We start from the raw sequence: 21,359 nt of genomic DNA, 5'->3' as shown, positions 1-21,359 counted from the left end.
GATTACCTACGAAGGTGTCTCAATGCGCACATCCTCCCTGTGCAGGGTGGCGACAGTTATTGAAGTGGCCGATAACTACAATACCCGCTCGAAGCGAATTACCTTGGCACGCTCCGCCATTTTAAACACGATGGGCATTAAGGAGCTCGTGTCGCAGAAAAGCCGGTGTCGTCGGCGTTTGCCGTGATCGAAAAATGGCGGAAGGCAATTAATAAATAAAAACATCTTGCAAGATAGACTGGATGGGAATCGAACCAGGGTCTCCGGAGTGCGAGACGGAGACGCTACCACTCAGCCATGATTTCGATGCTTCAAAGCGGGACCAAAGCGCCTCTAGTGAATGCGGTGTTGCCTTAGATACATGCCGTAGAAAGTTATACTGCGGTGTATATCGGTAATTATGAGCATGTATTACAGAAGTCGCAGTTAAACGCGTAGCGAAGTACGTTTCCGCTACATTTCTGCGCTTGGCGCACACGCAGAGCCACTTTGCGGAAAACACAGAAGACCCCCTCCTCGCAATGTGCGGCGCTGCCCCGACGGGTGGCGCGCCACTCGTCCACTTCTCCCCTTGGTCTCGTTTGAGCGCATTGGGGCCGTGCGGGGACGGGTGCGAGCACGGAGGAAGGAAACTAAGGAGAGGCCCTACCCCCTCCGCGCGCTAGGAGAAAAATGTGGCGGAAATGACGTGGTAGGTTCTCATTTTTTGCTGCTTTGTTATTTTTTTGCTCTATGGCCACGCCTTTTGGGCCACAATGGCGGCGTTGTTTGAGCGCTCACACGTGTTGCTCTGGTAGGTTTCGTGCCGTGGCAAAGGCGCTCTGTGGGCGGGTTTGCGTTAGTCACCGTGTCTTGTTGCGCTGTGTTACCTGCACCGTGCTCTGCCGGATGTTGCGCGAGCGCGAGCGCTCCGCGCGCGAAACCACGCGCAGCGCGGCGTGGTTTCGCGAAAGATGTAAACAAGAGAGGAGGGTGGCACAAAAGGCGGAGCATCGCCATGAGCAACGCCAACTTCCGGCTTCACTTTTGCTTCACAAAGAGTGACGTCAGGGCCTCTCCTTAGTTTCCTTCCTCCGTGGGTGCGAGGATGCCCCAATACCCTTGCGTTTAATAAGTTTTCTCGCTCTCTTCCCTTGTAACTTCCAGCGTGCGTCCGTCGAACCCTCGTGTGTAGGCGACGCGGCTCCTCTTTCCGCTCACAGCGCGATTCCTAGGTGCAGCGTCCGATGCGGGACGCCTCTGACGTGATCGCTGCGCCGTAGCACGTCTGGTGGGAAAGCGTCCCCTGCGATGTGTGCCGTGCTGCTGGCGAGGAGTCTTGCGTCTGCGTGGTGCTTCCAAGCGAGATAGAGGACGATCCCATCGAGGCGTCAGCCCCATGGTCGCGGCCTGGCTGTCCGTGCCGATCACGACGTTTGGCTCGCGTAGATTGTTTATCCCTCCGAGACACCGAGTTCTTTGGTTCGTTCCGCTTGCTCAGGCGCACGTTTCGTCTTTGTGTGAGTCAAGACTCAAGAGCATGACGAGCGAATGAGTGGGCGGTGCGAACGGGGTGCGATAACGATATCGCCTTCCACTCTTGAAGGCGAAGCTTAAGCGTCCTCCAAGTTTTTTAAGCCCACTCCAGGCGGCTGCCGTCGCGCGCCTTGCCAGCCTTGCCATCACTTTTGCAAATTAACTCGGTGCTGCGTCCAGCAGCGTTCTAGTCATTCGAGAAATTGCTGACGAATGTTACTGCAAAGATATACATGGCTAGCATCCCGGGATGCTTTCGCGTCCGTCAACAGAAAAAAAAGTTCCGTTACGATTCTGCTCCAGAACGAAAAGAAAAGAAAAGGAAGATCCGTAATAGTTCATAACGGTTTTTGTTTGCATGCAAAATTTTCGAAGTAACGCTAAAAACACAGTATTTATTGTTCTCCATGATTGAATTATGAATTCTGAGATCATGCGCAGTGCCTTGAGTAAAGGCATTGATCATGATCTCCGAAGCAGCATGTCATCGATTGTACTAGCCGAAATGCGAGACAACTGTTTCGATAAAACGAGCTTAAACGAACGATAAAAATTCGGTAAGAAAGCCTTGTGCCCGTGGAAACCGAAACGATAAGCTCTTCAGCGGGCGCAAGCCCTGAGGTTTTGCTACGATGCCGATTTGCTAGTACATCAAGCGGCAGGCTTAGATTAGTGGAGCGCTCGACCGGCTATCGCTCGCACAATCTCTGCCTGAGATACCACGAGATACGTGCTAATGTGGAGCCCTAAGATACGTGCTAATGCTGACGCTGCCTGACGTCGTTGTGTCGGATTGCTGACTTTCTACTGAACCGAAAACCGGTAAAATATATTTCGGTTTCACTCCGAAACAAAATAATAACGTTTCAGCTACGTTTTCGTTCCGGTCAAAAATATCGTTTTCTTTTTCGTTCTGCTCCGACACACTCCATGGTGTCAGGTATAATGCCATAGCTGCGTGGCGAGCCCCGTGCTATGTTGCCTCCGCCCCAAAGTGTAACAGTTGAATGCTGTAGTTGTGGTATTCATATTCGATTGTTCAACGATTACAGCATAATGAAGACGTGGGCACAATGAAGCGGCGATGCACACTAGCATTCCTCAAGCCCGTGTTTTATTTATTTATTTTAATTTTTAAATCATTATTTGTACTGTAGTCGTAAATGCCGAACTGCATGTTGTTTTAGTGTGCGTGCGTCAGTGTGCGTGTGTGCAGTGCGGTGTGTGTGTGACGGGACTTAACGTCACCTTTATCGTGATTACTGCCGATATATAAGGCAGCCAACTTATTATGTTCAGACTGATTTTCCTTTTGCAACTGTTACTGACAATAAACCCTTGTACATATGTGTAAGCCAAGGTGTTGCGCGCAGTCTCCTGAGGCCACAACGCTGCTTGCGTAAATAAATATATTGCTACACTTCCTATTGTGCAGTTGCTTAGGAGTTTTACTCATATGCGCAAAGCTTTAGTAGACGACTGTAGAGCATACTATGTAAAGCATCATTACTCACATTTACGTTGGCTTCAAACGGATGATTACTTCAGCGCTCTGCCTGCTTGCTTCTTTGTCAAAGCTCAGCCGTCTCGGAAGCCAAGAAATATGCTGACATGCGCTGTTGTGCGACTGCTGTGACCGAATTCAAACACCACGCTCCAACTCTACGGACACGTGTAGAGCCATTTATGGTATAGTAGGTACTTATTTCTATCACGTTCTGTTCGCCAGAGCAACAACACAGCTTTGCTGTTCCAGCCACTTCGCAGGTATACTGCTGCAGGCATGCCCAGCGAGTTAGCACTCTTGTGCACGTTATTTGTTTTCGAAAAACCCGCGTTCACATCATATTTTTTTTCTCTCTCCACTACTCTCTTCCACCTCCCGTCTGGAACAGCTGAGTAGGCGTTAGTTATGTCTTTATTTAAAAAGAAAACTTGTTTTGGGGTCATAAAATGTAAAGACCGACCTAGACAACAAAAAGAAAACTTCACTGATCAGCGTTAGGAACCATTTATATTCTACGTGAAAGCGAAACTGAAACTGCTCCACATAACCAGGTGGAATGGCTAACCTTGAACACTTGAATGACTTGACTTGAATGCATAAATAAATGGCGTCGATGGCGTCCTCATACCGCGTACTATTTCGCCTAGTTAGGCGACCGTTTAACTACATATTCAAAAGTAGTTCGCCAACGTCGCAGATAAGTTCGTCCAGTTTTCCACAAGTAACGCAGAGTTTCTGCCAAAAGTTGCCAAGGTGACTGAATTTCTCGTTGGTTTAAACGATTTCGGGCGCATGGCAGCCGTGAGCGTAATCTTGGCCTTGAAAAAATTGTGTTATCTAGGTTGCGCAGCAAAGCTATTTGGCGTGTTACATGTGCTGTAAAATGTAAACAAGCAGCTACTCGGTGCGTTAGCGAAACATTACAAATGAAGGGTGACAGTGCTTATTTCATGTCATCTATACTTTTCGTGCTTTCCTTGCAAGAAAACTTAAAACCCGTCATGGCTGGGACCATGCAAAGTATTTTTTGTCACTGTAGAGGTCTGCTGCTTGCTGCTTTAGCGCATTGTGTGAGAGCTCTTCAGGGTGCAATGTGAAGCAGTGCTAAATTATGTATCTGAGCAAGGCTGTAAATGTTTGTTTACCGCCGTGCGCATTTGACGGGCAGGTGCTATGCTGTTGTCGAAACCGCTTTTTATGGAGTAGCATTCAATGGCAGCGAGCGCGCTGTTTATTGACATTCGACGCTTCTTGTGTAGTCATACGACTAAGACGAAATCGGTGGGTGTCAACATGATTCGCATGCGTTGTGAACGTTTTATGACAGTGGTTATGGCGCAGTTGGATAGTGGTCAAACATTACTGCTGCGTCTTCGCGGCTGCTCGTCCTTTGGTCTGTGCCCATTGATGTGTGCACTGTCGTATTTGACTTTGTGAGCTCGTTTTTGTTTTTTTCACTGCTTGTGGTGTTCGAGAGTGATAAGATAAAATCAAATTCTGTGGTTTTACGTGCCAAAACCACCATATGAATATGAGGCACGCCGTAGTGATGGGAGTAGCCAGGGATAGGATATAAACGTAATGCACGCGTCATTCTAATTATGCTGAGAAGTACAAAAGAAAAAATGCCGTCGTATTGATCATTAAATTCTGAAACCCTGCGTGTGCAAAATTGCAGTGAAGAAAAATTTTTTAATATTGTTGTTTTCTCAGGAGGTTTTATAATGTTAAATCTGGCAGTCAGACAAGGTTGTGCCCCTTCTGCTTAAACATTCGCAATATACTACACGCAGAATTCACACAGTACTTCAGCAGTACACAATAGTGCATTGCCTCATTTAAATGTGAAAGGTGATTTTTACTGCCCCCTGTACCACAAAATGAATTGTACTTAAGTTCTCTGCTGTGGTACGTTATACACTTAACATGCTTGTATGTGTATGCAGAAAACATTAAGAGAACATTCCACATTCTGCAATACATACAAAACAGAAAAGTGATTTGTGAAAGGTCTTCTATTAAGCTCTTATTGCCTGATTTCTTTTCGTAAAGAAAAGCATTCGAATTGGCATTTCAATGTACTTACATGTGAAGTTAATTAAAACACCCAAAAATTATTTTTATTCCATTTGCTAGCCCTTAAAAACTAAGGTGGTCATCTAGTGCAAAAGAATGCCTTTATATGCACACATTTTCTCACTGGCCTTTGACTTGGGTGGCAAACCATCTCACATCCTATGGCAACCTGTAAAATAGTTGTTATTTGATGACTGCAATGACAGCTGTGTATGTGTATAAAAGATAATTGGTACACATTGTAATGCATAAAAGCCATGACAAAATGCAGTATAACTCACAGATCACATTCACAAACTAACCAAAGGGCAAACTGGGAAAAAAGAACTGGAATCTAGCATTTATACCCATATATTCAGTACAAAAAATGCTCCTCGGTTTTTGCTGTGAAATCGTATTTATGTCTGCATTTAAAGAAATTGTTAAAGTGCACCTCTTTTTACACGTGGAATTGCAAAGCAGGCCTCACGGTTCAACCCACCTGTGACGTAGTGGGGCAACATAAAATGAAGCTTCACCATACTACTTGATAAAGCGCTCCGTCTCGCCCCTGCTGCTCAAGTGACTGCATTCAATCAGGAGCTGTGCTAAGCGTCAGTCAGCATCAGCTTGTGGGAAGAGGGAAGTGTGATGGTAGCTTCATTTTATGCCGCCCTTCTACGTTCAACTAGCTAGCTGTCATGCTATTATTGCTGTGATTCTGTTTTTTAATCACCTCTGTAGTGCCTAACTTCTACAAATGTTTATTATGAGTTGAGCTTCATTTTTCGTTTAGGGCTGAATGGTGCTACCACGAGCTATACATCAGTAGGACTGACTGTTGGGCTAGTTTCTCCACCATGTTGACAGGAAAACTTAGCACAAGAAATAGACACAGGGAACAGACGAAGATGAATGCTGTGTCTGTATCCAAAATTTAGTACAAAGGTGCTCCCTGTGTCTGTGTCCAAATGTTTTGCACAAAATTTTCCAGTCAGCAAGGTATATAGTCTTATAGCCCTTTCCTATTGCTGTAGATATGCGCTACTAGCATGTTTCAGCACAGGACATGTTTGCAGTGTGAGATTGTGCACCAAGGTCATAGCCTTTTCTGGCTGTAAACCAGAAATGCTGCAGCAAGGACCAAATAAGCCATAGTGCATGCATTGATAGTTACAATATGTCAGCCAAATCATTCAGTTTGGTGACTGACAGTAGTGCTCTATAATGCTTTTGTTTTCTGGGCACATCTTTAACCATAAGGTAATGCTTTCAGTGTATTTGACTACTTCCTCTGCTTCTCATCGTGCCTGTTTTTACCACTGCGGGAAAATATTTTGTGCTGGCATTGATGGAAGCACATTTAAGTTTGTGCTGGGTGATAGAGATTAGTGCAAACACCTAAATTTGCTCAAAGATCAGTTACAGTTTTTGAATATCTCTAGCTGTCCATGAATAACTATTCCCACAAACTATTCACTCGTATGTTACATTTAATATCACATTGATGTGTGTTATCCAAAAGTCCAGACAGCACCAAAAATGTGAAGCAATGAGTTGGCAGATAAAGAGCTGATAAATATCAATGATGTGCTGCCTTACGGACTGCGTAAACTGTACCTTGGCTAATAGGGCTATGTGGTTAACATGTTTCTTCTATTTCTTTTCTTCTTTCATAGCTGCAAGAGTGCCATGTTTGCAGGATTGCTGTCACTTCTAGGGCTGCAGGAGCGTGAACCAGAGGACCCACTCATTCACACAATCAAGCTTGGTATTCTCAACCTGCAGAGACAAGATTTTAACAAGGCTGAGTCAATGCTTCACATAGCTCTCAAGATGGCTCAAGAGCGGGCAGACAGCCAGGTAATTTAAATGAGAAAGGCAAATAGCACTGACTGAAAAGGTAGTGGAACTTCATTTGTGCATGGTGTCTTTATTGCACTGCTTAACTGAGCACCTGCAACCAGTGTGAAAAATTTTCTGCTCTGCAGCCTTGCACCATGGATTCACAAACATATTTATGTGGTCTCCACTTCAGGAAACCATGCGCCTTAATTAAAATAAAAAAATTGCAGCAGAAAAATTGAGTGCCTGTGCTCGGAGCATGAACGAAGCTTATAACGTCCTGTTCACAAGCTCTAAAATGCTGTCTATTAGAAAACAGCAGTTGGTCTTGATACTCACTGTTCCCAAACCTGTCCCAATCTGCAACACGGGCTCTCTTAACTCTTTCCCTACTATGGGAAAAATAGGTGTTTTCTGTAGGTTATGCCAGATTTTTCTTTTCTGGAGGGACTGCTGCACTCATTATTTAATGTAATACTTAAACATAGGCAGAATGAATGCACTTTTCACGCATGAAATTTTTGTTAACAAGATCTAGGCCACAAAAAAGGTATAAATTGCCAAAATCAAGATTGTGAAATAAAATTGAATAAAGTTTGCAAAGACATGCTTGTATTTCCTAAGGAAAGTATGTAATAAAAGTTGTGAGATATACAAAATGTACTGCCGCCTAATTGGCACTAACTTCTGAAAAATCAAAATTTTTCATTCGAACAGGTATTCCACTACAAAAATTTAAGTGCAAGCACTAATTTGGTGTGCCAGGCTGCGGCCGTCAATGTTCCGGGCTGGCTTGCATCGTCGTCGGTATCAGAGTCAAAGTCTAACAAAGAGGTAGCATTCTCAAACTCGCTGCTGCTCCATCCATGGATACAGTCAGCCACAAACGCAGCGGAATTGCGAGATATGCAATCTTTCGAAGCATGCAGGCTGCTCCTGAAGGGGGCCATTTTCGCTTTCTGCTTTGAAGATTGCCAAACTTCGGAGTGCGTTCAAAAAGTAACGCCTGGTGGGGAAAAAAGCGAACTGTTTGGAAAAAAATATATAGTTCTCCTTCTTCATGTCCTATGGTGCAGAGTGTCCGTGAACGGCGCAGAAAGTCTTGAAAACGCCGTTTCAAATCAGCGATAGCGGGCGGCCAGTTTTGCTTTCTACTTCGATGAGCTCGAAAACTTCAGAGTGGATTCAAAAATCACCACCTGGGGAAAAACGGCGAACTGTTTAGGAGACAAAAGAATAGTTCTCCTCCTTCACCTCTCATAGCACAGTGTGTCCGTGAGCGGCACAGAAAGTATCGAAACCGGCGTTTCTAGCCATAGTTAGCGGGCTAACGATGCCTATTGGGTGCAGTACGGAAAGTGTTAAAATGTTTTCATGGTACAGTAAACTCTCAGTTGTACAAACATTGGTTTAACAAATATTTCAAAATAACGAACTTTTAGAAAATTCCCGGCAGTTTTTTATATGCATTCTATGTAAAAATCTGTCACTTAAACGAATTTATGATTAACGAATATTTCACTTGAATGAACTTGAGGCCCCTGGTCGGACAGTAACACTGGCTACAGTTAGAAACTGTTGGTATAAATCAGGCCTTTCCCCCTTGTGCGGTGAAAGTGAGCAAGAGGAACAGTGCAACGAGGTGATCAACCCCGAGGTGTGGACAGAGGTCTGTCACCAGCTGGATGTCGACAGTAACACTTTTTTTGAAGACTGTGTGCAGTGACAGTGAGCTAGTTACCTGTGCTGAATTATTAGATTTGGAAATTATTTCCAGTATTTGTCCCGAAGAAAAGTGCAACGAGGAAGATGCACTGGCAGAGGCACATTCAAATACTGCAACTCTAGCCAAGGCTAGAGTTACAGTATTTGGAGTAAGGTATTATAATAATTAGTAGCAATAATAAGTATTATTATAATTAGTTTTAGAATAAAGTACAGTATTGTGGAATAAAGCATGCCAAAACTTTCGTGAAATGGGCCACGGGCGTGGTATATCAAATCCCACTAAAATGTGGACGGGTATATGTGGGCCAAACGGGACGCTGCGTGAATGAACGCGCAGGAGAGCATGCATTGTCAATTAGGAAAAGAGAAGGAGCACACTTGCCCGCTCATTGCATTGCATGTAAAGGATGTAGACCACTGTTCAACAACATTAAGATTCTAGGCAGAAGCAAGAATAGAATAGCCCGTGAGCTTTTAGAAGCTTTTCACAAGAATGCTTTCAGGATATGCTAGTTCTAGAGTGAAAAATCGACAACAGGCCTCAATTTTAAAAGATGCCTTTATATCTTCACCTTATCTTATTGCATGTGATCTTGCTTGGCAACTGCTGTATCTCTTATCGTAAAATAGTTTGTTTTGCAAGGGGCAGCCTCCAACTTTCTGTGCACAAATAATTGCAGCATAAGCAGTATTCGTCATCATTACAAATTTCATGTGTAGAGCAGCAACAGCAAGGAATGCACGTGGGAGCCTGCCTCCTTAAAAACATGAATTAACCTCTTTTTTTTTTTGTGAGAGAAAAAGAGAGAGCACTTTTCATGGTACTAAGAAACATTACGTTTTCAATGCTGGCGTCCTGTATGCACTCTGGAGAGTCTTCATTAGAGAAAATACACATGCACTTGTGCATGTATGTCTTGCATTCAGTATGATTCAAACAAGAAATGCAAGCCATTCTTTGCTTTCATTCATTTGTTTACTTATATAGTACATGCTGCATGCTTAAGAACCTACTAAAGGAGGCATAAAAATGGAAAAACACATTACCAAAAGGTAATTAGTGACATGTTGGATGCTCAGTGCCATGCTATAATGTGTTGTCTAAAACTACACAATTCTAATCATTAATGTGCATGGAAGCAGGAAAGTTATACTTGGTGACAGCCTAACACTTCAGTACAAGCTTTGCCAACAGAATCACACAGCACATTCACCCTGTGTCTCCGTGCTTCAGCACATAGCTCCCGAAAGACTCCAGTATTGCAAGTAGCTTGTGATGTCACGGAAGTAAGTGAACGAAATTGGCTGGCACATATTCTCAAACAGTGATGGGAAATGGCACACAAATTCTCAGACAGTGGTGTACTTGCCACTGCATTGTTAGGTTGTCACCAGTTATAAGTGTCTCACTTTTGGCAAAATAGTCTAGTTACAAGGGGCACTACATGTGGTGAGATGGCGAGCGTTAGTTTTTTGCTAATTAATTGGCAGGGGAATTCAAGGTGTAATTTCTTTTTCCGTACTTTGTGTAAAGGAATGTTATGAGAGTTTATTGATTCAGAGACTCAAATGAAGAGAAATCCTTTGACACAAATCCTTTTCTTAAAATTTGTTCGAGACTGTGTTGATATTTCATGAGTATAGAGGTTCAAGACAGCGCAGACATACTCTATATTTAGCCGGATAATTGTAATATACACTAGCAGTTTCACGTTACATGGAGCTTTCGTAAGCTTATATTAGGAAAAAAAAGGAACAGCAAGACTTCTAAAACGTGGAACCACATACATTGCTAATATGGAGGTTCCAGGTCATGTTTAATGCTTAAACATGACCTGGAATGCTTAAGTATTTATAGTTGGTTTTTCTAGTGGTTGTCTGTGTATAATGTAAGTACTATAAAAGAAGCACCTTTCTCTGAGATATTTCCCCATTAAGTAAGTACTGACACAAAATGTTGCCTGCCTTTTTTTTTTTATTAGATGGTTGCCGAATCCATAATTATGATATGAGGCCTCAGTTTCTTAAATGCAGATCAAATTGTGAAATATACCACCCTTTATTGTAGCAAATTCAAAATGGCCAATCAAATGTGTTTCATATCATAATAAAATGAAATGGAGTGTGGCTGTGGTCTTGTCGAACAGGACTTCTCTACACGTCGCAGAAATTGGGGTAAGGTAGTCATGTGATATCGACGTGCAGGTCAGTGCAGTGGTCAAGACTGTACTGTGGCACCTTGCATAAAGCTTTTCAAAGGTGGGTAATAGGGTAATGAAGGTGCGAAGGGTGCTATGCGGTTTTAAAGGAGCAACAGCAGAGGTCCATGCTTACCCCTGTCGAATGTGGATAAGTGGAGAGTGAAAGAGGGAAGAATGGCTGATGTGGCTTCATCCACTGCACTAGGCTGACTGATTTGTGCATCAATCTTGTTATACCACATGACCACTAACTGATTTTCGTTATGTACAGAGGACTGCTTCCGAACACCCTACACCACGAAGCCACACTGCATTTGGTGTGCACTTTGAATTGGTCGCAATAAAAGAAATAATTGAGTTGATGTACATTTGAGGAATTGAGGCACCATGCTGTCACTACAGGGTCAGCAGCTACATGGAGTAAAAATCGTCTTTAGTGTCCCCTTAAGGATGACTGCAGGTACCATGCAGAAATTTATGTGCTGGACATGCTGACTGAATTGGTGCCTCTGCATGGCAGTAATGCCTCTATTTAGAAAATGATTTGAAACAGATGTCGGATGGTTCAATATTTTCAGTCCAATTGGCTTAACAGCTGGCATATAAAGTGACCAGCATACAGCCACCATTGTCTAGGATTTCTCCCTGTATGGTCCAACCAGAGTTATGCTATGTATTTGGTCTTTGTGAATTATTGAACATTTTTAGTATTGTATTCTTGAAAAGAATACAGATGGGTGCAGGACTGTTAAAGGAGTAACGACGCAAAATTTTTGTCCTACATTTTTTTTTTATTTGTTAGCTAGCTGCAGACTCTGTAGTCACGGTATAAGGTCTCAATTACTCGAACATACGACAAAATGTGAATATCATCGTTTAATGTGACTAATTCAAAATGCATGCCACATGGACCACTTCTTGGCATCGGTTTTCTTTACAAAACGCCTCTACAAATCATAAAAATAGGAAAGGGGGGGGGGGGTCATGTTGTATCGCCAATGTTCGGATTGGTGCATTTTTTGAAGCCACATTGTTATCATCTTGCCTAAAGCTTTGATCACTTTTTTATTTGGAGAGAGAAGTTTAGCAGTGTGAAGGGTGCTGTACTTTGTGAGGGAAGTGATAGCGATGGACCAACTTTATTATTCCACGTCAAATGCAGAGAAGCACAGAGTTAAATAAAAAAGAATGGCTGATATGGTGCACATCCACCTTCAGCTGCTTGGTCATTGGGACTTTCAATCACTGCACCAGACTGACTGACACATTCGTCAGTGCTCTTTGATACCATGTAACTCCCCCACGCCCACCCCCACTCCCTCAACCCACCCTATGCCACGATGCATTTGGCATGCATATTGAACTGGTTGCATTAGGAGAGGGTGTACTCAATGATTCCTGGCATGTTTGAGGAATTCTGGCAATATACTGTCATTACAGGGTCATCACCTATTAGATAAATAAAAAAGAAATTGGGATACAAAATTTTTGTGTCAGTACTTTTTAAATATTGGGGTGGGAAGTGGAGCACACCCCTGTTAGTGAGGAGAAACTCTTCAAATTGCTTGCTGTTAGCAGTAAAATACCATAAAGGAGCAGGTGTGCTCTGTTGCATTACTGCGCAGGTGCTGTGGCCTCAGCACTCTGTGTCAATATGTGAAAGCATTAAAAGATAATTGGCTTTGCTTTGCAATTCTTGTGTAAACTTTTCTTTTACAGGCTGAGACCTACATATTTGATGTCCTGGCAAATGTGGCTTTTGAGAAAGGCGATTATGACAAGGCTGAGAAGCTCTTCGTGGATGTCATGAAACGGTCTATTGCTGCTGGGATGCCACGTGATGACAATGCCATTGTCGAGATGTCTCTCAAGCTCGCTGAGATTTATGACCACCGCAAGGACACAAAGAAGGCTGAGCAGGGCTATCGCTTTTGCATCGATGCTCAGGAGAAAAAGTTGGAGAAAAAGGATTACTTAGATCGTCTGTCCGAGCTGAGTGATGTTGAAAAGGATACGTTGGTGCTCTGGGCACGTAGCACAGAGGCGTTTGGACGACATCAGCTGGAGCAGGGGAAAATTTTAGAAGCACAGAAGTGCTTTGAGGATGCTCTTACTGTCTCTAAAACAGTTAATGGCATGGGTCATGAAGTTACTCTTTCATTGTTGAATGATGTTGGCACCGTGGCTTCAATGCTGCATGACTATGACAGAGCACTGAAATTGCTCAAAGAAGCAATTGCTCTGGGTCGTGACATTAAGTCAAGCAATCTGGCTGTGTTCTATTGCAACCTGGGCGGTGTGTTAATGGAGGAGGGCCGAAGCTACGCAGAAGCAGAAGGTGCATGCCGAGAAGCTTTGAAGCTGGCCAACAAAACAAACAACAGTGAAGCTGCAGCCAGGTCTCGTGACTGCCTGGAGGAGTTGAAGAAACGTGCACCCAGAGCAGTGTTTGTGAGGTGATCAATGACTTCTTGTGGCATTTCACTGCTGCAGAGTGTTCTGGTTATGTTCTATTCTTTGCTGATGTCCCACATTGCTGCAGGCTGGCATCAATTGCACTGTCATGCACTTGCACCTTTGAGTTGCCATTTTGCTGATAGCAAAAGTCATCATGCGGTATCTAGTCACAAACATGTATCTGTGGAGCAGGATGAATGACTTCAAGAATAGCATTTATCCCAGCTGTGGTACAGCTCTGTCTGGCTAAGCATATTTGCTTCTGGCAAAGAAGTCTTCTATTTTCCTAGCCTGCACTGCCTTTTCTGGCCTTTCAAGTCTTTATGTCATAGGCACTTTGCAAAACAGGTGAAGTTATTGTGCGTAGACATATTTCCTTACTGAAAGCTCCTATCTGCGAAAGGATCCACCAAGACTAAAATTTGATGCTTGGTGCACGTGAATGATCTTCCACTATTTTTCTGAGTGATATTTCTTTTCATAAAGTACCATACTAGCTACGTGTTGTAAACATGTGTACTTAAAATAGCTGCACCATATATTTTCACATTGCACCATTGTAGCCATTGAAGGTGTGTGTATCTGTCAGATGCTTTGTGTGACAAGTGACAAGTATGGAAGCATGAGCATTGTTAAGCAATAAAGTTAGGAGATTAGCCCCAGTGTTATCTTAGTCAGCAGTGGCTTGCTTGCAAGCTGAGCAACAGTTAAAAAAAAACGATACTCCAAGCTGTGTTTTAATTAGAATGTCACTAACACATAGCTTAAAATTCAGTATGTGCAAACGCTGTGGTATATTTTTTCCTCTTCACTCTATAGACTATTTTATGGAGACCTTGTGCTTATGGGTGACTGAACCATAATACCACTATGGTGAGAAAGTTTATTTGTATACAGGAAAGCAATTGTAGAGACACAATCTGCATTTCATTTCATGATCACGGTGACTCAGTGTTGAAGTGCTTGTGTTGCATCCCAAGAAGTGTGGCACCCATGAACTGGAAATAATGTAGCGTATATAGTACAATAACTTGCGGCTCAAGGACAGCCAGTTTTATTTCCATACTTTATGTGCAAAATTTGACAACTGCTAAATGCTGGTTCAGCTTGAAGTGTGAACCCTGTGCCTGACTTTCTGGAGCAAGCTTAGAAACTTGTGCAAGCTGGCAAGTCACAGCAGCAATCAGTACAATGCACAAGGCAGGCTTGATAGGTTGAAACAAATACAGTACGATATGCATGCTTCCTGTTCCCACCCTCATTTTAGATGTGTTTACTGTTCGTGTTGTCATTACGGATTTAACTAAATGACATTCAAACCCAGAATAACTGTCTGTTTTGTGCAGTATAACATCATTTTGATTTAATATAAGTAGTGGTGGACCATCTGAATTAGTGCTTTTTCGCACAAAATGTTGGTGCTACTTTCTTCATGGTAACGGGCAGAACAAATCATGGCACTACTTTCTTGGCCTGTTAAGTTCAGGCTTGTGTGATAAATTGCCATTTTAAGGGATGGTCTAAGTTTCATTTATTTGAAAACTCCTTTTTTTTTTTCACATTCATGTGGATGCTGCCATAAAAGTTTCGTTAGTGTAACTTTATGTATACAGCAGGTGGCAAGGTTCTACTGTTCATGGGTACTGGAAAATGGAAAATAAATGTTGCTTACTGTTCTTCTTGCTGGTAATTGGGGATCCACAGAATGCATCATTCTCTTTATTTCTCTATTGCAGCACTTAATGCCATTTCACTTTTGAGTGTTTATGTAACACTGCACTGATTTGTTGATAGGCATTGGTCAAAGTAAACATGATAATGCTGGCTGACATATGTGATTGCATATGCACTTCATATTTATTTTTCTAGTAGTCTGAAAACAGTAGCGTACCTGCCAAGTTTCAACGGTTTTATTGTACAATGGCCAATTTTTAGAGCTTGATTACTCACATTGACAACAATTTTATTATTTTTAATTTGTGTTAAGGGCAAGACTCATTATAGAATACATTTGCTGGCCGATTTTTTTAGAGCCTGATTTTCCGACCCACTCGATTCTTTGTACCTACCCACAGCAGTATCACTCTCTCATAAAGCCAGTGTTATGACAGCAACCAAAATATTGGCCACCGTTAGGTAAATATTTTATGAGTAAAACTTCATGAACATTTCCAAGGGTGCCTGTTCCTGCATTCCTGCAGAACAAGTGCAATTTTTTTTAAATAAACAGTCAACATCCTAAGCGATAAGACAGTTTTTAGTACTTTTCACCAAAGTTTAGTATTTCTAGGCACCGACAGCTGCATTTTTCATATCTTAAGGTTGGCAGGTGTGCAGTAGTACAAGTGTCGGGGCCATATGTAAATTGACCAGTCATATTAAAAATATTTTTATGCACTTTGAAGTGTAACTGCTTGGAAGGATAATACAAAAATCTGAGGACACCTAAGCACTTCTTACGAGTTGTGAATGCAAAAGCGTTAATGTCCAATTTAATGCCGCTGAGTTGTCCTTCGAGTTATGAACTCCTCACGTGAGCTCCTCAAGGGCAAGCGTGTTGGCAAGCTTGGACAACGCTTTCTAGATAGCACAAGGCCGGTACATTTCGATCCATGACATCATACTACCCTGCCCAACTGCCATAGAATCTAATGGAGACATGCCCGAGTAAGCTGCGGTGATTTTGATATTGCTGCTTTTGTTGCACCGGGCTTGGCAATGGAAATTTCGGTCTAAGTAGCACGACTTCATAAAGCAGAGTGCACACGCCTGCTATCTAGGAGGCGTTGGCTTGGCACGTTTTGGTTTGGCCTTACTGAGGTGCAGTTAGAATGCAGGCAAGAGCTTGCATGGACAAGGAACGCATGGATAACAGGCTTCCGAGAGCGAGGGTGACATGACAATGCAGCGATGCCCTCTCCCCTCATGAAACCCCTGGTACGCTATCGCAGCAGCAGTTTCCTTTCGCCTGCTCTGCTTCGTCGAGGCGTGCTCGTGACATAGTGTCGCAGCCAATGGGAATTTAGGGGCCGTTTTTCGATTGTCCAGACATACTTTTTCACTCTATGGGCCATTTGACGCTTTCACATCAAAGGTGATTGACCAGGGTCTGTCATACAGGATATATTTGTACTGCAGTTATTTAGTGAGCTGAAAATGTTTGTGTTACCTTGGCATTGTGGTACTAAGTTTCTGCTGCTTGCATGGCATGCTCCATAGAGTTTCATATTAGTATAACTAGAGGGAGATCTGCCGCTACGGTTGTTCAACCATCATGGGAATGATGGGAAGTACAGGCTACGGATTGGCATTCTGTTGACTGGTGAACTAGTGTACAAGTATTTTTTGGCAGTTTTGGTTTCGCTCCAAGCGCAGTTGCTATAACCTGCAGTGAGACAGTGTGATGCAAAGCTCTCTGCCTTTGTTCTGTTGCTCGAAGTGGCGATAGTGTGCTGGGCCGATGTTTATGTCCGGTGTGGTGTCGAAGCCCTGACGAGAAAGCGACGGCATCATAAACGTTGAAAGAGCGTGTTCTGACCGTTTTGACCTTGATTTGTCAAGTGTGTTAGGTTGGCGCTGCATCGTTACATGCTTTATGAAACTTCAGAATAGGAAAAAGAAGGCACTACTGATACAAGACATAGACAGTTGTATTTCTAGTGGCTTGACAATCAAATTTTATTGAGGGTTTCATTATGCATTACTCGTTTATGTGCTCATTGAAATGTGTATTTTAGGACTTTGAGAACATAAACTTACTTGTGGTAGGAAAGGTTGATGCTTCCTGGCTGTAGTCTGTTGTCGCAAAATTGGTAAATGCAAAGCCACGCCATAACAGTTGCTGGCGGACGCTTCAGAAGCGGTACGTCAATGTGAAGTATTCATTAAAACTTATTTCTGGGTGAGTTGGTGCATACTTGATTTGAAAATTGTAACAGCGCTAACACATGCAGCCACAAAGTAACAAGGACGAGACACAAGCGCTGACTGTCAACAAAATTTTATTGACGGAAGACGGGTACCTTACATAAGGGGAAAGGCAGAAGTGAAGGGGAAGGGAGCGATACAATTGGGAAAAAATTACATTGCACATCGATGAACGTACGTGCCGGCAATCAACCGAAACATACGCAGAAAAACAAAAAAAAAATAGAAAAAGGCAAGGGATACTAACAGGCAATCAAATCAGTAAGCGGTTGCTTCCAAAAATTGAGGCTCTGCAGCAAGAAGCGATACAGAGGGGGTGCTTACGCCATTGCTGCCATATTTCTTTATGTGGAACACTTCCAAACTGACGCGTGCCGTCGGCACTCTTGCCGAGAATCTTTATCTCTCCCAATCGAGTCTCACAACCTCCGCATATAATTACGTGCGCGACCAAATGTGCGTACTGGTCCTTTAAATTACGTAAATTTCGGTCATGTTCCCTCAAGCGTTCTTTAATGCAGCGGCCGGTTTGGCCAACATAAACCTTTCCACACTTCAAGGAAATGATGCTTGTGTTGCGACCTTGTTACTTTGTGGTTGCATGTGTTAGCGCTGTTACAATTTTCAAATCAGTATAAAATATGAGGCATACTCGTAGGAGGCCACAAGCGTCCTAGCTAGCACTGCAGTGCATGTGCTTAAAAGTACTTGAAGACATTCAGCAATCGTGACAGCCGACGCAGCCTTTCAAAAGAGCAAGAGAGTTTGCAAGTGCCTGTTGTCTGCGAGGAAAGTCTCGCGTTCGCAGCGAGCAAGCGTCGTAGCAGACGACACTTGTAGCATTCCTCTCAAAGGCACAACACACTCACAATACAAGATTTTTATTTCCATAAGTACTTGACGAGTATTTATATATGTATATACATGCACGGTTGTTATTGCTGTTGTAAAAATAAATAATTATTCTCTGGCGCTAAATTGGGAACAGCAGAATGCATACCCTGGTGTGCCCTGGTAGTAAACTGTGCTTCAGTCTCAAAGTCATACAAAGTTTATGTAGCGTGTTGTACATTATATAACATACTACAGAAATAAAATTGTATTTTACGCCGTAATATTTTGGTATAGCTTTGTTTACTGCGCCGCAAGCAGACGCCGCTAGTCTAAAGGTCGAAGTCAATCCGAAGCCTGTACTTCCCATCATTCCCATGTGCGTTGAGGCAACGCTCAGGAGAGCCTCCATAGACACTAGCGCCACATTTCCCTCTAGGATATTTATTTAGAAACTCTAGTGCATGCTCATTTAAGTTGCACAGCTACTTTGCGTCCTCTGTTTGCTGAATTTACCTGTAACGCAAAGTAACAAGGAATAACAAGGAAGAGAAATGCATTGCATTAGGTATTTATGCATGGTTGCATAAAAGGGACACTGAAGAGAGATACGATTTCTTCTGTATCAGTGAATTACCCTTCCACAATACCAAAAACACCACTCTTACCATGGGAAGATGCTTGGCAAGTCAGAAAAATTAAAATACACAAAGGACGGGTGGCAATGCTGTCTTGAAGTTCCCGCACCAGCTCGCCATGACGCCATGAATTCTGACAGGAGCTGCTAGAGCCTAATAAATTTTTTAGTGGTAAAGGTAGACTAAATTATGTTCGAAAGGGGCCATAGACTGAATATGGCAAATTTCATTAACTTTTACTGAGCCAATGCAGCCCAAATATGAAAAAGTACTTTGATATCCGTGATGTCACACTGACATACCGGCGTTAGGGTTATCAGCATGAAAGCCATGAAATGACACTTTGAGCTTTATATTCTCTTCTAATAATCCAGTTATTGCGAGATTAATGACAACAGAGGGTTAGATAATATTTTATCGGTGTAAATAAATTTTTTCGCTTTGGTATCTCTATGAGGATGTGGTGGTGGTCTTTGTGGGGGAAAGAATAATGATAGTTATTTCCATTATCTAAAATAAAGCTTAATAAAGGCAGCAATTAAAGATGATATGTTCAATTTCAGGAAACAATCTTTTGCTGATTGCCATTCTTTACAATCCTTTTCAGCACTCATAGTTTAACATAAACATAATTCCAGCTGAGGTACAACCTCAGTGTTCAATCAAGGGCTTGAAAGATTTCTTTCCCAAAATTAAATGCACATGTCCTGTGAATGTTTGATTGTCTACTGGTGTTTTTTTCCCACAGTCAACAATGCTAATGTTAAACATTTATGTCTTTATTACTTTTTTTTCCATGTATTTTTTTTTAATGCGGCTTTATGTGCCAAAACCACTTTCTGATTATGAGGCACGCTGTAGTGGGGGACTCCGGAAATTTTCACCATCTGTGGTTCTTTAACGTGCACCTAAATCTAAGTACATGGGTGTTTTCGCATTTTGCCCCCATCGAAATGCAGCTGCCGTGGCCGGGATTCGATCCCACGACCTCGTGCTCAGCAGGCTAACACCATAGCCACTGAGCAACCACGGCGTTTTTTTTTTTTTTTTTCCATGTAAGCTACCACGTAAAAATACAAGCACTGTGTTTGTGAAATGGGCCATGCCAGATTTGTGATGGTAACAGTTACAGCTATGACCAGGTGTTATCTTAAGGAATGATGTGGTTAGTCATGTGGCTGCATCCATAACGTATGAATATTATAATTTTTTTTCATCATGATTATGCCTGTACTTCCAGGGAAAAAAAATCTGTTGTTCATATGATGTGCATTTTATGTAGAGCAGTCTTTATGCATTTGTTTGGAACACAACTGTGCAATTGAAAGCTGTGAGAGATAATGCAGTGCTTTGGTTCTGACCTTCCATGTGCCACCACTTCCTGTTTATGCCGCTGTGAACACAAACATAATCCAGTTCATTTGCTCTTCAGTTAAAAAGAATGGTCAGTAAAGTACTCTGCATGACTCTTGTAGTGATGTTGAGTAGGTGTGCAGCAAGACTATTGTAATGTTTGAAAGTAGTATGTATTCTGGCAACTGTATGGAAATAAATAATTATAGTTTATTTGTGTTTGTCATTGTGCCTCAAATTGAAGTAGCAAATCCATCATTACCAATTGAGCTAACTAGATGAGGTGGAACTAACCACAGCAGTGCAGTTGCAACACTGCAGACTCGTTCGAGTTAAGTGAAAAAGCATCTCTGGGGTGTGGTTTCAGTACAAGTGCATGGTGCACCCAGGTTGTCCTGTGACTTTCAAATACAGCAACCCTCAGAGTCCGTTAGTGCAGCTTCCTTGGGAACAATTAGCTGCCCTTTGAGAATGAAGAGCAGAGTCGCTGTTAAACAAAATCCAGCAGTTATATTTTTGTGTTTGCACCTCATTTGACCATGACCATAACAGTACCTGACACTTGCATTGGCCATCTTGAAATGGAAGCAATAGGGTTGTGAAAGGTTTTAGACAACCCATTGCTTTCCGCTGCATAGGCGAAGCTGTGTAGAAGAGCTTCTAAATGGTGCCTATACTGCAAAATACAGGGAAATTTTCATAATATTCTTGTGGGCCATGAAGTGCCCAGTTTGTATGCTGGCTTATAGGGTGCTGGTTAATGCTGCATAAACTTTTATAACCCCTTAGTTCCAAGGCCCAAAGTATACTTTTGCTGCACTTGCCATGGCGGTATAGTGGTTTTGACATTGCGCTGCTAAGCCCATGGGCACGAGATCGAATCCCAGCCACAACGGCTGCATTTTGGTAGGGTCAAAGTGCAAAAACGCCCATGTACCATGGATTAGGTTGTACATTAAAGGGACAGACAACTGCTCAGATCATGAATCAAGATAACCCTGCTGATGGAATGGTTCCCCATTGTAGTGTCTAAAATGAGCCATGTTGTTCCATTAAACGTGGATTTATATTTTTAATTAATTGCTTAAAGTCGCGAAAAATGACCTTTGGCACCTCACACAGCAAACATGAAGCTGCATGAGAGGCCCGCCACGTGACGTCCTACTAATATTGGCGGTTCCTGGTCTTTTTATTGGTATTGAAATGCAGTATACATTTTATTATTATAAGTTTTTTCCTGACTTACAATCTGCACATAAGCCTTCGTTTGTAGTCAGCAGAAAAGTAGTGCTCCCTTCGTCT

At 42.6% G+C, this 21,359-nt stretch overlaps 1 protein-coding gene across 3 annotated transcripts; it reads left to right on the top strand.

Annotated features, from left to right (window-relative positions):
• Positions 1-3,594: 3,594 nt before the first annotated feature.
• Ttc19 (tetratricopeptide repeat domain 19) lies at positions 3,595-20,270 on the top strand. 3 transcript variants are annotated; one of them, XM_070525627.1, is made up of 3 exons: positions 3,595-3,775; positions 6,757-6,940; positions 12,571-20,270. In XM_070525627.1, exons 1-3 carry the CDS (start codon positions 3,627-3,629, stop codon positions 13,309-13,311), a joined length of 1,074 nt encoding a protein of 357 aa, XP_070381728.1. In that variant the 5' UTR covers positions 3,595-3,626; the 3' UTR covers positions 13,312-20,270. The 3 variants fall into 3 exon arrangements, with proteins under 3 accessions (XP_070381728.1, XP_070381730.1, XP_070381727.1); XM_070525629.1 differs by lacking the exon at positions 3,595-3,775 and adding an exon at positions 3,822-3,926; XM_070525626.1 differs by lacking the exon at positions 3,595-3,775 and adding an exon at positions 4,008-4,303.
• The last annotated feature ends 1,089 nt before the right edge of the window (positions 20,271-21,359 follow it).

Source organism: Dermacentor albipictus, chromosome 1, assembly GCF_038994185.2.
Source record: "Dermacentor albipictus isolate Rhodes 1998 colony chromosome 1, USDA_Dalb.pri_finalv2, whole genome shotgun sequence".
NCBI lineage: Eukaryota > Metazoa > Arthropoda > Arachnida > Ixodida > Ixodidae > Dermacentor > Dermacentor albipictus.
This window is presented reverse-complemented; position numbering and strand designations above follow the sequence as displayed.

Excerpts from the sequence above, each read along its gene's own strand:
- Ttc19 (XM_070525626.1), top strand. The coding sequence starts at position 4,134 with ATGTATCTGAGCAAGGCTGTAAATGTTTGTTTACCGCCGTGCGCATTT. Across the intron at positions 4,304-6,756 it reads ATACGACTAAGACGAAATCG|CTGCAAGAGTGCCATGTTTG; the intron begins GTGGGTGTCAAC and ends CTTCTTTCATAG. Across the intron at positions 6,941-12,570 it reads AAGAGCGGGCAGACAGCCAG|GCTGAGACCTACATATTTGA; the intron begins GTAATTTAAATG and ends TTTCTTTTACAG.